At 35.0% G+C, this 17,284-nt stretch overlaps 1 protein-coding gene across 5 annotated transcripts in view; it reads left to right on the forward strand.

Annotated features, from left to right (window-relative positions):
- Positions 1-17,284, forward strand: part of VPS13C (vacuolar protein sorting 13 homolog C) — a 194,336-nt gene that overhangs the window by 3,898 nt on the left and 173,154 nt on the right. For all 5 annotated transcript variants that reach the window (XM_055278275.2, XM_055278276.2, XM_055278278.2 and 2 more), the window contains exons 2-3: positions 9,444-9,487; positions 12,323-12,365. In XM_055278275.2, coding sequence (XP_055134250.2) covers positions 9,444-9,487; positions 12,323-12,365 — 87 coding nt within the window. The remainder of the gene's footprint in view (positions 1-9,443; positions 9,488-12,322; positions 12,366-17,284) is intronic.

Here is a 17,284-nt window from a genome sequence, read left to right on the forward strand (position 1 = left end):
GGCTCACGCCTGTAATCCCAGCACTTTGGGAGGCTGAGGCGGGCAGATCACGAGGTCAGGAGATCCAGACCTTCCTGGCTAACACGGTGAAACCCCGTCTCCACTAAAAAAAAAAAAAAAAAAAAAAAAAAAAAAAAAAAAAATTAGCCGGGCATGGGGGCGGGCGCCTGTAGTCCCAGTTACTCAGGAGGCTGAGGCAGGAGAATGGCGTGAACCTGGGCAGTGGAGGTTGCAGTGAACAGAGATTGTGCCGCTGCACTCCAGCCTGGGCAACAGAGTGAGACTCTGTCTCAAAAAAAAAAAAGGTTGAGAAGGTTGGGGAAAATTACTGGAATGTCCAGAATCAGGAAGTATACTTTAGATGTTGCCTTTAAATTTGAGAAGCAAAGCAAACACAGCCTACCATTGTCTTTCTGTTTCTATTCTTTAAATATTTTATTTAATGCCAAGCAATTCTTATGTATTTTTAAAAGTAGTTTAAGCAGAATTTCCTTTTAAAAATCTTTGCCACTATAGATAATTGAGACCTTGATTATTTATTAGCTGTGGGACCCTGGGCAAAACATTTCAATTCTCAGTCTCCTAATCTGTAAAGTGGATATATAACACTCAGTGTATTGGTGAGATAGATTATGTCAAAATCCTTTGTCATTGTTGATAATATTGATAATAATAATGATTAACAAACCTGGCTGGGTGATGGAAAACAGTCTTTGTTTTATTTTCATAAGGATATTTCTTCTAACTTCAGAGTTTTAGAGGTATTAATATTCTTCGTCTTTTTTTTTTTTTTTTTTTTTTTTACTTTAAGTTCTGGGATACATGTGCAGAATGTGCAGGTTTGTTACATAGGTACACATGTGCCATGGTGGTTTGCTGCACCTATCAACCCGTCATCTAGGTTTTAAGCCCTGCATGCATTATGTATTTGTCCTAATACTCTCTCTCCCCTTGCCTCCCACCTCCTGACAGGCCCTGATGTGTGATGTTCCCTTCCCTGTGTCCATGTGTTCTCATTGTTCAAATCCCACTTATGAGTGAGAACATGTGGTGTTTGGTTTTCTTAGAGGTATCAATCTTCTATTGAGTGATAATTTTGTATAGAGCTATCATTACATATCTAAACATTTCTTATTTTCCAAACAAATTTCTTAAAAAAAAAAAACCCTATTTGCCATTGAAATTATGCTTATGCTTTTACAGTGTTACCTGCCAGCTAGTTTGTAAGTCAGGCTTTCAGAGGTTCAGAAAAGTGCCTAGTGGGTACATACTGCCTATGTAAGTAGGAAGTTTATCTAGATTTTTGTTCCCCACAAACTGGTATCAATAGATAAATTTCACAGCCCTTAGCTATTGAGATGTGTCCAGGATATAATTGTTTTATGAGTAACATATATTTGAAAAGGTATGTTGAAATGCCACATGTTTTGCAATATGATTTGAGTAGTATTATTGCAATGTAGAGCCTTTGTCAATTTGATTTTTCAAAATGATTTACCGTGGAGAGTCAGCAGGAAAATCCTCCAGAACTCAGAGCTCTGTTGTTCTCAATTCCATTGGACAGGTGGAATCAACATAGGAGCCGTGATGTGTTAGATACAAGGGTGACTCTGGTGACCAGGAATAGAAGCCAAGTGCAATGCCCTCAGAATCTGTGGCCCTGCAAACCAGACTGAACCTGTGCTGTTTATCTCACTGCTGACACTTTATCCCACTCCTGACACTTCCCCTTGAGCTGCCAGATATTGTTGGAGCAGCGCAGCATAAGAAAGGAGAATGAACGCTGGACTGGGAATGAGCAAACCTCTTTAATCTTATTCCATCTCTGATTCTGTCTAGTGTGGCTTTTGGCATGTCTCTGACAAGTGACCATTGGTTGCTTATCTGTAAGTGAAAAGGTTAGACAAGGTCATCTCTTCTGTCTTTAAATTTCTGTGATTTGAGCAAGGCAAGAACAATGTGATATCCTTCATTGGATGAGTGGTACTGCCACTTCCTCTGCATTCATAGTGAGAGAAGGTAGTTAAATAATGTATCTTTATCTTTCCTTTTTGCTCTTCACCCGATATTGGTGAGTAAAGAGCAACAGTCAATGACAGTGACAAGATAAATGAAGTTCCAGACTCATGCTGATATTTGTGGGTCCAAGTCTAATATACTGTAATATATTGTCTTAACAGGTACCTGTAGGGCAGCTTGAGAATGAAAGAAAAATCTCTTTTTGCTTTTTTTGGCTTTGACACATAAAAAATGGCAGTATCTAGGTATTTCTAAACCTGTAGAGGGATTTTCTTTAGTCTTTTCCTCCCAGCCAACACTTGGTGTAGTGGAGTCCGCATTTCTCATTAGCTTGTCCTATAGCATATAAAAATAAACAATAATGAAAAGGTCATTAGTGTAATATATATTTAGGCTCAGTTACTACCAAGTAAAGCAGTGCTTAAAAATTTAAATTTAAGCACCTTTTCACATATTTAAGTAGCATTACTAATTAAAAACTCCTTTTCTAGAACTAAAACTGAGAATTGGTACTTTGGTAACCATTCTGCTAGGAAGCTCTACCACATTGCTCAATATTATGGGATCCCTGAAGTGAATTGAAAGGGAGAAAGTTCAGTGGTGATGTTGCAGCTTTCTACCTTTCTTTCCCAAAACTTCCTGTTTCAGTAGGGAAATGGGAAGAGTGAGAGAGTTGTTTCCTTTCTCTTTCCTGTCTTCCTCTCTGAAGACAAAGTCACTGTGAACTCATTAAAAGGAGTCTACATTGGTTAATTTGGGTTGACTAGCTAGATTCATTTGAAATTAATAGCTATAATATTTTCTTTGGTTTTTTTTTTTTTTTTTTTTTTTGAGACAGAGTCTTGCCTTGTCACCCAGGCTGGAGTGCAGTGGCACAATCTCAGCTCACTGCAAGCTCCACCTCCTGGGTTCACACCATTCCCCTGCCTCAGCCTCCACAGTAGTTAGGACTACAGGTGCCCGCCACCATGCCTGGCTAATTTTTTTGTATTTTTTAGTAGAGACGGGGTTTCACCGTGTTAGCCAGGATAGTCTCGATCTCCTGACCTCGTGATCCACCCGCCTCGGCCTTCCAAAGTGCTGGGATTACAGGCGTGAGCCACTGCACCAGCCCTTGTATTCTTTACTAAACATAAGTCATTAAAATAATTTGATTCATGCTTTGCTTTCAAAAACTGTTCAGTCATCTACTTTAGCTCACCTCCCTGGAAAATGAATTGTGTCGGAACATTCGGATATGCTTTCAAATAAATAATGTTTATGTTATAGATACATAAAATCTTAAAAAATAAGTACAAAGCATTCTTTATTTCACTATTCTTTATATGCAAAGCTAGTTTCATGGATTATGGCACGGTATTTTGTTTGTTGGATGGTTTTTGTGTTTAATCACAGTTTTGGATTAACCTCTATGTTTTATATTAAGAATGTTGACCTAGGAGTCGGGAGACATACATTCTATTCTTAGTACTGCCACAGAAAAATTGTGTAACCTTGGATAAACTACCAGATCTCTTTAGACTTTAATTTCTTCGTGTATAAAGTGAGAGGGGCTTAGATTTGAAAATCTTTATGGTCCCAAATAGTTCTAAATCATAACTTGTGAATTTCTGTCTTTTGAGAAAAAAAATAGATTTTTAAAAAGTACCAAAATGACCATTTTGTAATACTATCTCCTGCATCTGTTTTCCCCTGTGGCACTACCTTTTCTTCTGGTTATGCTCTGAACATAACCCCCTTGACTCTATCCTACCTTTCTGCCTGTGCCCTTGTTATACTAATTTTAGTTATCCTTTTTGTTTTGGATTTTTTTACATCTCTTTGAAAATACAGAGACCAAAACTGGAACCAACAACCACACTGGCCTGTGAATGCTGAATCTGATTCTTTTATGGCATTTTTGTTGTCCAGGGAGGTCGAATTACCTTCTGAATTAAAATCCTATACCCTTTATGCTCTGCTATTCGGGAGAACAGTGTTATTCTGAACATAGCATTGAGTGTTATAAGATTTGAGCCTTGAGACTACCACTTACTATTAGGTTGCCATAGGATTCTTGGGCTAGTCATTTAACCTCTCTAAGCCTCAGCTTCTGTTGCTTAATGTATACAACCTGTTTCTTGCCCAGGAGGCTGTGAGGATTGAGTAATGTTATATATTTGAAAGTGTTTTCTAAAATAGAAAGATTTATGATCTTATTGTAGTTGTTTCCACCCCAGTACAATATGCATTCTAAGTCAATATTTATTGAATACCTACTCTGAGGAGAATCAGTAAGAAGTTTATAATCAGACTGGGGATTTATATAAAGTTAAGTGTTAAGCACCATAAGACAGGTATAGCCTAAATTTCTGCAAAAGTTTAGAAAGATTATTTCTGGTTGGAGGTGCTTAACAATAGGACTATATTTCTTACATTTATTTTGTAGGCCATTATGTATTTAAAAAGCCATTCTTGGACTTAGGCAGGCTTTTCCATATTGTGCCAGTACTATTTGATTTTTATTTATAAATATACTAGCTTGGTTGTTTTCTATAACTTAGCAACTATTTCTACTTTTTTTTTTTTGCGATGACTCCAACTCTTCATGTCATTTGCTAATTTACTTCCATTTTCATCTTCTGGTTCACTGATGAAGAATACTAAATTTTGATATCCAGGATTTATCCTTTTTTTTTTTTTTTGAGACTGGGTCTTGCTCTGGCTGTCGCTGAGGCTGGAGTGCAGTGGCATGATCCTGGCTCACTGCAACCTCTGCCTTCCTGGTTCGAGTGATTCTTCTGCCTCAGCCTCCTGAGTATCTGAGATTACAGGCACCTGCCACCATGCCCGGCTAATTTTTTTGTATTTTTTGGTAGAGACAGGGTTTTGCCATGTTGGCAAGGCTGGTCTCCAACTGCTGGGCTCAAGTGATCTAATCTCCTTGGTCTCCCAAAGTGTTGAGATTACAGGCATGAGCCACTGCACCTGGCCCTTTTAGTGTATTTCTTAAAATATCTTTCAAGATTGGCTTTGAAACTATGGTGACTTTCTAGCAGTGTATGCACATCCAAAATATTTGTAGTTTATTAATGAGAATCATATGGGGTCTCTTCTGAAGCACAGACTACTTACTGTGCATATTGTCTACCCTCCTCTCGTGGGCCTGTCAGTCCAGCATAAGGGAGATCGCTTCACAGAATTTCCTTGTCTATCACCTTAGTCTGTTTAGATTTGGTAAGATTAGAGCCACTTGATTGTGGGATTGGCTTTAGAGCTTTCCTTGCTGGCAGAGTTAAGTTTATTAGTCACGATATCCCTGTTTGTTTTTTGTTTTTAAAGATTAGACACAAATATTTACCCTTCCTTCAGTTTTTTTGAGAACTTTCTTTTTTTTTTTTTCAGAATTAGAGGGTAATTTAATAAATTAATATTTTGACTGCTTACAAGATGCTTTTGGCTCACTTTTTTATTATTATTATACTTTAGGTTTTAGGGTACATGTGCACAATGTGCAGGTTTGTTACATATGTATCCATGTGCTGTGTTGGTTTGCTGCACCCATTAACTCGTCATTTAGCATTAGGTATATCTCCTAATGCTGTCCCTCCCCCCTCCCCCCAACCCACAACAGTCCCCAGAGTGTGATGTTCCCCTTCCTGTGTCCATGAGTTGAGAACTTTCTATGACTTCTATGTGTTTTTAGTCCTGGTGATCTGGCTATAGCACTAAAGTTATTTACATTGTATAGAATTATTATGTTGTTTTAAGGTAGAAAAGGAAAATGAAATCTTTTTTATCGGTGTTCAGTTAAATATAAAATGGTTGATTTTTAGAGGAGATCTGGTTTAATCTTGGTCTTATAAATTCTTTTTCTTTAAACAGGATTTCTGGAATTCATAGGATATGTAATGACACTGCTGCATATTTATCAGTCAGAATAGCATGCAGTTTAGTGGAGAGTACTTGTTAGTCCAGTGCCTTACCAAGATAAGTACTCATCTACTGTTTGAATGAATGAATGCACTTTTACCTCTTTACACTGGTGCCAGTGTTAATCTGAATTATACTGCTTAGTCCTTCCCTATTCTTTGTATTAGAACTAGAGCTCCTCCTTCTGTGCAAATAACTTGGAGAATGTATTATTCTTATTTCACTGTTACAGTTACTGTTTGTTAGATAACATTCACATTTTCAAAGAGGAAGTATGCATTTGTCAGACTGGGTGGCAGAAATAGATACTGCTTTTTTGGTTTTTTTTTGAGATGGAGTCTTGCCGTCGCCCAGGTTGGAGTGCAGTGGCACGATCTCAGCTCACTGCAACCTCTGCCTCCCGGGTTCAAGCAATTCTCCCGCCTGAGCCTCCTGAGTAGGTGGGATTACAAGGTCATGCCACCATGCCCATGCCCGGCTAATTTTTGATTTTTTTTTTTAGTAGAGACGGAGTTTCACCATGTTGGCCAGGCTGGTTGCAAACTCCTGACCTTGTGATCCACCTGCCTTGGCCTCTCAAAGTGCTGGGATTACAGGTGTGAGCCACTGCACACCGACCAATATTTCTTTGTTATTCTTACATGTCTGGGGGTGAGGTAACACTAGATATAGAAAAAATTTATATAAAAAATATTATTAAATCGTATTGACATGTGAATTTACTTTTGTTTTATTTCCCCATTTTCCTTCTTATAATTTCCATAATAATTTCACTTAAAAATAATATCTAATTATTATAAAAACTAGAAAATACTGAAAAACATCAATAAAAAAGCTATCTTTAATTCTACCACCCAGCAATAATAAGTACAATCTCTTTTTGTCTGACAGTCTGTCTAAATATACTTGTCTAACTCTGTTAGCCATATTGGTAGTTTTCAACATTTCACATCTTAACTACCACCTGCCATCCTACTACTTGATCAAACAAGTAAAGTGTCACTGCAGTAGAAACAACCCACTTTTTATAAGTATATTTATATTTTTACAAACATTATGGTAGTGCCTTAACAATTGTTGTAAAGACTTCATCTCTAACGCAGATGATTTCTGATCACTCCTGGTGACTCCTGGCCCACCAATTGAGAATGACTAGGTAGAACAGTCAAAATTTATGAGCGGGGCTGAAAGTCTGCATGTGGGCCTTAGATCTTATTAAACTAGTTTGGATGGCTTCAGATAGGCACTAGCATCTGTGCAGATTACCCTGTGGGCTAGAATAGACTTCCCAATTGTAATTTTGTGTAATTCATCATGTGACAGATTTGAATCTAGGAATATTTGTCTTTATGTAATTTTAGTGCATATATAATACGTAAGGACTTTCTTCCCCCTGTTGCTGAACACGCTAGTCTTCCATGACTACTTTATTACTCCTACATCTGGACAGTGATGATATCCTGTCAATTCTGCCTCCAAAATAACTCTTTACTGTGACTCTACCTCTTTCATCTTGAAGTTACTGCCTTATTTTCCGTTTTACTTTCTTTTCAGTGTATTATAGCAGTTTCCTGACTGCCTGTATTCTTTCATTTCCCTCCTACTATATACTATAGTATTTTCTTACCATTTGTGAAGTTTCTTTCCTCCTTTTCTTCCTTCATTATAGTTTTCGACAATTTATTTTAGAAAATTTGAGAACTGTATGTACACAGAAAAAGAACTTTATTACATAGAAATAACCACTGTGAGCATTATGGCATCTTACAGTTTTCTATTTTTTTCTATGTATGGGTGGAATGCACACACACTTGTGCATATATAGATACTTTTAAAATTAGATCAATCTGGGCATTCTTTTACTTTTTAAAAAACTCAATATTCTATGAAGATTTTCCCATGTCTTTCTACTTTTTTTTTGTTTATAATATAGATGTATTGTGAGTTATGCCTTCTTGCTGGACATATAGATCTTTAGGTCCTTGTTTCCTTCCTTTCCTACCCCCTTCTGTCCTTCCTTCTTTCCCTCCCAATACTACAATATCCTTGTAGCTAAACTGTTTGGACAGATCAATAGTTATTCCTTAGGACAGTTGAGTAATGATTCTAAAATAACATAATCTCTGTTATATATATTTTGTCTGTTTGTTTTGGTGGGTCTGGAATTTTTTATCCTGAAAGCTCTTCATTAGTCTGGCCCTTGCCTACCTTTCTGACCTTATTTTGTATCCTTTTTTTATACCCTCCAGTTACACCAAACCATATGTGCTTTCTAAAATGTGCCTTACTCAGACTTATCTATTTGCTCTCTTTTTTTATCCACCCAGTAAATACTACTTAAACCTTCCAGCCTAAACCTATGTGTGTTCTTGATTTCCCTAGGCAGTTAGGTGGTCCTCCTTTTCATCTTGTGTACGCTTCTATTGGAATATTTCTAAAATTTTAGAAAATTATTAGGTTGGTGCAAAAGTAGTTGCATTTTTGCCATTAAAAGTAATGGCAAAAACCGCAGTTACTTTTGCACAGTCCCCTCTACTAAGCTGTGAGTGCCTTAATGAATATTGTTCTTGTAATCTTTCTCTTTCCAGCACCTAACATATAATGGGTGCTTAACAAATGTTTAATAATTTTGAGATCTGGGAAAAGCAGATCTCTAAGATGATGTAAACAAATTAAGTATACTTTTAAATTCACTCCAAAATACCCGGAAGAAAAAGTTACTTGATTGAAAAATATTAATGGGGAGTATAGCTACTATAGTTTTAAAAAAATAAATGTGTCATAAATGATTAAGAAAATATGTAACAGTAATTTATGCCTGCATTTAATGTTGAAACTATAGTTTTATTAGCCTTAACATAATTTAAGTGAAATGAAAACTTTTTCCTTAAGTTTTTATGTGAGCATGAATATTTAACTATTGTATATCAATAAATACAGGGATAGTGTTTAAAATTTGAGTCATGTAGTAGTATTTTTATAACAGCATATGAATATAATACAAGTTGGACTGATTAAAGAATATTAGAAGCACATACAGTAATCATTGGGAAGGTAGAATGTTTGGAGACATGAAAGACCAACACCATGTTTCTGAAGAAAATGTTAATTGATACCATAATTAAAGAACCCAGGATGATTGATCTGACCTTGTAATCATCTCTTTATATCTTGAGATTTTGGCTTAATCATTCAAAATGATGGCTACTTTCTTTGGTCTTAAAGTTCTTCTGTCCAAAAAGCTCCAACTTCTTTCCCATTGTTTGTTTAAATGTTAGCTAGTTTAATATTTTATAATTTCTTTTACACTGGGTTAACCTATAGTATGCTACAGTTAATAACTCTTGAGCATATGTAGCAACTATTTTGTGCCAGTAGCCTCTTAAGTCAGCTTTGTTTATCATTGTATTCTCAGCACTTGGCATAGTTTCTTAGTGCTTGGTACTACATTATGATAGGTTTACTAATTGGTATGTTATTGTAATATTTTTCTTTGTTTTCTTTTTTTAAAGGAAATGTGGCTTTAGATAATCTACAGATAAAAGAAAATGCCCTGGTAAGTTTTTTTTAAACTATGCTAATAACTCACTTAATTTGGTAAGTTCTTAGAAACCTTTGCCTACTAGGCATCTGATACCAGGTACTAGATAAAGTGATGGAATCACTCAAGGGATTACTTGTTTAACTATTTGCTGTTGGAAAATCTGAGATTAAAGATTTAGAAATTTTTTCCCCTAATAATCAAAATAGTATCTCTTGGAAACAGAGTGTTTTTCCTTGATCTAATTTGACTGTATAGTTTTGTAGTTGACTTTTTCCTTATAGAAGTATTTTTCTTCAGTAGTGTCTTTACATATTTTTGAGATAAATGAGGGCTTGATTTTAAATAACATACCTAATTTTGGAAATATATTGATGGTCTAGCCTTATTATAGTAATATTAAGAGGTAAAATAGGATTTTCTGGACTCTAGCTCCAGAAAGTAATTTGTGTCATTTATTGTTGAGTCGAAAACAAACAAAACAATGCCCTCCACCCCCCAGTTAGGTTTCTGTTTAGCTTATTGGGCTAAATGTGAGTTTATGAAGTCACTTAATGAGTTTATTAATTAATTTTTTCAGGTTTCTAACCTCTTATTTTTATTTTTATTTCTTTTTGAGACAGAGTCTCACTCTGTTGCCTAGGCTGGAGTACAGTGGCATGATCTCGGCTCACTGCAACTTCTGCCTCCCAGGTTCAAGCAATTCTTCTGCCTCAACCTCCCTAGTAGCTGGGATTACAGGTGTGTGCCACCACGCCTGGGTAATTTTTGTATTTTTGTGGAGATTGGGTTTTGCCATGTTGGCCAGGCTGGTCTCCAACTCCTGACCTCAGGTGATCTGCCTGCCCTGGCCTCCCAAAGTGTTGGGATTACAGGCATGAGCCACTTCGGCCAGCCTAACTTCTTAATTTCTTTGATCTCTAAGCATGAGTTTAACCATCTATAAAGTGGAGTTAATTATAAAACAACATAATATCTCTGTGTCTTTGTGGCTTGAATAAGATGAGAAGTACAGCCTGGCACATAGTAGGTACTCAAAAATTTAAATATTTTTCTCTTTTTTATATAGGATGCTACAACTTTTTAGATTTTAAACAAAAATTTAGACCTTCAGATTCTGTTGTTATAGATTGGAAAAGAGGTTTTTTTTCTCTATTTATGACAATGTAAATAGAATTGTAGTGACAGGATATATATCTAACATACTAAGGAGACAAATTATTTGAACTCTGTTTTAGCCTAATTCAAGTTTTGGTTATAATTATATATAATAAACTATTTTGTAATTTATATATATATATTTTTTATTATACTTTAAGTTCTGGGGTGCATGTGCACAATGTGCAGGTTTATTACCTATGTATACATGTGCCATGTTGGTGTGCTGCACCCATTAACTCGTCATTTACATTAGGTATATCTCCTAATGCTATCCCTTGCCCCTGTAATTTACATTTTTTATTCAAAGTAGCTCCTTTCCCCAGTTAAACCAAATTTATGAATTTTTACTTTGATATGGGTTATTTACATTTATTTTGTGTGGAAATTATTTCAGGAGGATTAAAATGAGCATGACACCACCTTTTTGTAGTTTGAATACTGTATAACGTGAATTCCCTTGAATTTATCTTTCCTGTCCTCCAGGAGGACAGAGCTGCTCTTACTGGCAGCAAAGATTTTTTTTTTTTGGTCTAAAAGAGACTTTTTATCTAAAGCTATTATAATAGTATTCTGTTCAATTCCTGTTTATGTAGCATTGACACGTAATCAGATGATCAGGTAAATTGATTATTTCAGTTAATTATTACCTATATTTTGGTGGTCAGATTTTTATAGTGTTAGTATATATTAAGTCACACCTAACAGAAAGGCTGTACTGACTGGTTTAATTTTTAATAATTCTAAAGACTTAGGTGATCATTATGGATATCAGTTATTTAGTATTCTGTGAATAAAAAAGTTATTTGAACTTTCTAGTTGTTTGGAATATAGGTAAGTGAAAGTTTATTATTATTTGTTGGTACCTCTCTGTAAGTTATCTAAACGAAATACTAATTTAGTAAATAATATATTGGGAATCTAGCTTTTCTTTTAAAGATTTTTAAATTTATTCGTTTACTAAATATTTGAGAGAGAAATGTTCAGTATTGTTTTCAACTAATTTATGCAAAAAGACTCTATTCTTTTTTCTGTTCTAGTATTTCAGATAAACATTGTCTATGTGTTTAAATTGATTTGATTTGATTTGAATTTCCGTTTGATTTGGTTTACTTAAAACAAGTAACCAGTTTACCTGGTTATTTACAAACTTTTTCTATTTTTACTATTTATCATTTTGTTTCTCTTGTGAATTCTTTCTTTAAAGTCAAAATTTAAGTTATAATTTTTTTTTTTTTTGAGACAGAATTTCATCTTGTCACCCAGGCTGGAGTGCAGTGGCACGATCCCTGCTTACTGCAACCTCTGCCTCCTGGGTTCAAGCGATTCTCCTGCCTCAGCCTCCTGATTAGCTAGGATTACAGGCACCTGCCACCACGCCAGGCTAATTTTTTTGTATTTTTAGTAGAGATGGGATTTCACCATGTTGGCCAGGCTGGTCGGGAACTCCTGACCTCAGGTGATCCACCCGCCTTGGCCTCCCAAAGTGCTGGGATTACAGGTGTGAGCCACCGCACCAGGCCTATAAAATGGTTTTTGGCTATAAAACATGTCCTTTATGAGTTATTCAAATATAGAAAATTTGGTTTTTGTTTTTCTTTAGAGATGTGTATTTAAATGATCACACAAAACTGATTTTTGGGTTGGCTTAATAATTTAAGATGTCCTTTACATTTTCTTTTTCTTCTGAAGAGTGAATTGGATGTTCCTTTTAAAGTCAAGGCTGGCCAAATTGGTAAGTACTTTAGTCTTCATTTGAATTATTCTTAGTCCTATCGTTTTCTATTTTGCTTGTGTTATTTAACCTAAAAAAATCTTTGATTAAAAGTGTGAGAGATTTTTTTTTTTTGCTTACATTAATTAGAACTTGTAGAGTTCTGAACCTAATGTATATTATATGTAAAACGTACATACTTCTTATGTTTTTATGACAAAAGGTAGAAAATGGAAGGCTATTTGAACTACGATTGCATTCTTCAGGCTTTGGTTCCACCACACAAAATATACCTTCATTTTCAAATTAGATTTCCAAATTTTATGTGCTTTTTCTTTAAACGTGAAAGTAGTATAATTTGCAAACTGTACTAAACTGTAAATGTAGCTTATTTCCTTCATGTTTTGTTCAGCCATTTTCACTTGATATATTATGCAGCAATGTGGTATGGAGGATATGTTTTGGTAAGTACAAAGTCTCTCTGTCTGCAGTTAAACTCCTACAGTAAGACCACCTATAAGTAAATATACATCTTTGTTGAATAAATTTTTTCAATAGGAAATTTAATCTACAAAGTCTTCCCATCTAGTCCATGCTATCTGGTTTTTATTTTTATTTATTTATTTATTTAATTTATACATTTTTAAATTTTGGATTTAGGTGGTCCATGTGTATGTTTGTTACATGGATATATTGAGTAATGGTGGGGATTGCATTTCTAGTGTATCTGTCACTCACATATTGAACTTTGTATCCAATAGGTAATCTTTGAACCTTCACCCCACTCCTTCAATCCCTACTCCTTTTTGGAGTCCCCAGTGTCTATTATTTCCATTAAAGTTTTTTATTTTTAATTTTTGTGGTTACATAGTAGGTATATATATTTATGGGGTACATGAGATATTTTGATACAGGCATGCAGTGTGTAATAATCACCTCAGTGTAAATGAGGTTTCTATCACCTCAAAGTATCCTTTCTTTGTGTTACAAATAATCTAATTAATACTCTTAGTTATTTTTAAATGTGCAATCAATTATTGTTGACTGTAGTCACCCTGTTGTGCCATCAAATACTAGGTCTTACTCATTTTATCTAACTATGTTTTTGTATTCATTAACCATTCTCCCCTGTTACCCTTCCTAGCCTCTGGTAACCATTGTTCTACTCTCTGTCTCCAGGAGTTCAATTGTTTTAATTTTTAGTTCCCACAAGTAAGTGAGAACATGTGAAGCTTGTGTATTTGTGCCTGGCTTATTTCACTTAACATAATGACCTCCAGTTCCATCCATGTTGTTGCAAATGGCAGGATCTCATTCTTTTTTATGGCTGAATAGTACTCCATTGTGTATATTTACCACATTTTCTTTAACCATTCATCTGTTGATAGACACTTAGGTTGCTTCCAAATCTGGGCTATTGTGAATAGTGCTGCGTTAAACATAAGAGTATAGGTATCTCTTCAATATACTGTTTTCCTTTCTTTTGGGTATATACCTAGCAGTGGGATTGGGGGATCTATTTTTAGTTTTTTGAGGAACCCCCAAATTGTTCTCCATAGTGGCCATAATAATTTACATTCCCACCAATAGTGTACAAGGTCTTCCTTTTCTCCACATTCTTGCTAACATTTGTTATTGCCTATCTTTTGCATAAAAGCCATTTTTACTGAGGTGAGATGGTATATCATTGTAGTTTTGATTTGCATTTCTCTGATGATGTGATGTTGAGCAACTTTTCATATACCTGTTTGCCCTTTGTATGTCTTCTTTTGAGAAATGTCTATTCAGATCTTTTGCCCATTTTTAAATCAGATTATTGAATTTTTTCCTGTAGAGTTGTTTGAGTTCCTTATATATTCTGGTTATTAATTCCTTATCTCTTGTCCTGGCAATGTCTCTGTGGAGCTGTGTACTGCAAAGGCTATTATGCATATTTATGTCTATGTGTACCCATTGTTTAGCTCCTACTTGTAAGTGAGAACATACAATATTAGATTTTCCACCTTTGAGTTGATTTACTTAAGATAATGGCCTCTAGCTTCATCCCTCTTGCTGTAGGGGACATGATTTCATTCTTTTTTATGGCTGCATACTATTCCATGGTATATGTGTATTACATTTTCTTTATCCAGTCAGCTGTTGATGGACACTTAGGTTGGTTGCGTGACTTTGCTATTGTGGTTAGTGCTGTGATAAACATGAGTGCAGGTGTCTTTTTATATAATGATTTATTTTCTTTTAGGTATTCAGTAGTGGGATTGCTGTTTCTGTTTTTAGTTCCTTGAGATATCTCCGAACTGTTTTCCATAGAGGTTAAACCAGTCTACATTTTCACCAACAGTACTCAAGTGGCCCCTTTCCTCTGTATCCATGCCATTATCTGTTATTTTTTGACTTTTTAATAATAGCCGTTCTAGCTGGTGTAAGATGGTATCTCCGTGTGGTTTAAATTTGTATTTCTCTGATAATTAGTTATGTTGAACATTTTTTTATGTGTCTGTTGGCTTCTTGTATTTCTTCTTCTGAGAAATGTTTGTTTATGTACTTTTGCTGTTTTTAATGGGGTTGTTTTTTTCTTGTTCAGTTTGAGTTCCTTGTAGATTCTGGATATTTGTCCTTTGTTGGAGGCATAATTTGCAAATATTTTCTACCTTTCTGTAGGTTGTCTGTTTACTGTGTTGATTATTTCTTTTGCTGTGCAGATTTTTATTTTTACTTTTTAAAAATTAATTAATTAATTAATTTAGAGACAAAGTCTTGCTCTGTTGCCCAGCCTGGAATGCAGTGGCACAGTCATGGCTTACTGCAGCCTCAACTTCGTGGGCTCAAGGGATCCTCCCACCTCTGCCTTCCAAGTTTCTGAAACGACGGGTGTGTCACCATGATTGGCTCATATTTGTATTTTTTGTAGAGATAGAGTTTCATCATGTTGCCCATGCCGTTCTTGAACTCCTGGGCTCAAGTGATCTACCTGCCTTGGCCTCCCAAAATGCTGGGATTACAGGTGTGAGTCACCACGCTTGGCCTAGAAGCTTCTTAGTTAAGTCCTACTTGTTTAATTTGTTTTTCTTCCATTTGCTTTTAGGATCTTTGTCATAAATTCTTTGCCTAGGCTGATGTCCAGATGAGTTTTTCCTGTTTTCTTCTAGGAATTTTATAGCCTCAGGTTTTATGTTTAGGATTTACTTGAAAAAATAAGTAAATTACAACCCAAGATGGCTTACTCTTACAATTTTACTTATGCTACATCCTTTCTCCCAACTTTATCACCCTGCTATTACACTATATCACTTTTATTCTTTATTCAATATTCTGTATTATAGGAAGGCTTTGTCCTTCACTACTCTAGCATCTCTTGGCAATTATTTGGATACTTTCATTTGGGTCATTTTATATGACATATATGTTTCCTTTTAATATGTAAGGATATTTTTATGTTTTTGTCTCTTGAAACAGGATAAATTTTCTTAGATTGAAAGCATCTTTAGGCATGTGTCATCTTTTTTGTTTGTTAGATAGCGCTGAATGTGGTGGTTATGTGTAGCAGTGCTCTAGAAGTATTGTGGCCCTATATGCTTAACTGAAATCCTAGAATATAGAAGTTGTAGCCATTCATTTGTTCTTTTACTTTTGAAATATTTATGCACATATTATGTACAAGACTACTACGCAAGTGCTATGGGAGATGCAAGGATGAAGGTGATATCTTTGTCTTCAAGGAAGTTATAGACGTCTAAAATTAGAACATAGATTGAAATTGTATTTCCAGTGTCTTAGATCAATTATAGCTGACTAAAGAAATTTTGCATTATTTATTATATTCCTGCAACTAGATTTATATTTTGGAGGAGGTTTTCTAATGGTTCAGAATTTGTTCTTTTTGCTTTTAAAATACAGAAAGATTTAATGGCTTCCTTCAGTGTTACCCATTGAGTTATGAGAGACCCTTTACAAATAAGTATGCAAAGTATATTGTCTTTATCTATCTTTTTTTTTGGTTTACAGAGCATTTATATTAGTTGTTAAATTTCTCCTTAGGTTAAAATATTATACCTAACCTGTAGGGTCAGTGTGGCTAGTTAAGCTCAGGTGTGATTTGGTTTTCTAAGAGCTAGACATATTTGTGGGTGCCCTTGAGTTGCCCTTTTTCTTAAAAATTAAAAAAATTTCCTAATCTGTAAAAGGTGGGAGTAATATATAAAAAAACTCAATTCTAGGACCTTTATGAGAGATCGGGGGATAATTAGTATAAATGTAGAGAAGAAAAGGTTTAGGGAACAGACAGTCCCTTTCTGGTATGCTAGTTAAAGGGACATTTCCCACTTTTTCTATCTTATGCTCACCAAGAAGACAATCAAATAAATTTTGTTAGGAGATTTTGAGATAATTACAAATGTAACAGTACCCATTGTAAATATAAAATCATTGGACTTAGAAATGACCCAGAACGTTGTAGACTTCTCTTGACATGCAAACCATTTAAGAAATTCAGCAGGTTTACAAGCTGAAGAGAAGTGAAAATCTAAATGGAGAAATAATTTGATATTTTAACCTTTGGAATAGATACCAGGTAAAACTGGCTTTCCTACATATCCATCTAGGTGACCCCAAATATTCTGTCTTACATTGCGTTATTTTATTTTCTGTTTAGTTTGTTATATTGTTTTTCAGTTCTTTGAACTTTGAGCATTTCATTTAAAAATGATTTTAAATGAAAAACCACCAGTGATTCTGGTGGTGTAAGCGACGTAATTATTCACATACAAGCATGACTTAGTTGAATCAAATTCTTTTCTCCTGAAAATCTTGATTAGTAGCTCTGAGAGACCTGTAGATTTTAAATATAATTTTAAAAATTATAGATGAAGGAAGGTATTTTATTTTGGAACATGTAAAACTTTATGTGTAGGGAAGGTTTGGATAGAATTGCTGTAGTAAGG

Source organism: Symphalangus syndactylus, chromosome 5, assembly GCF_028878055.3.
Source record: "Symphalangus syndactylus isolate Jambi chromosome 5, NHGRI_mSymSyn1-v2.1_pri, whole genome shotgun sequence".
NCBI lineage: Eukaryota > Metazoa > Chordata > Mammalia > Primates > Hylobatidae > Symphalangus > Symphalangus syndactylus.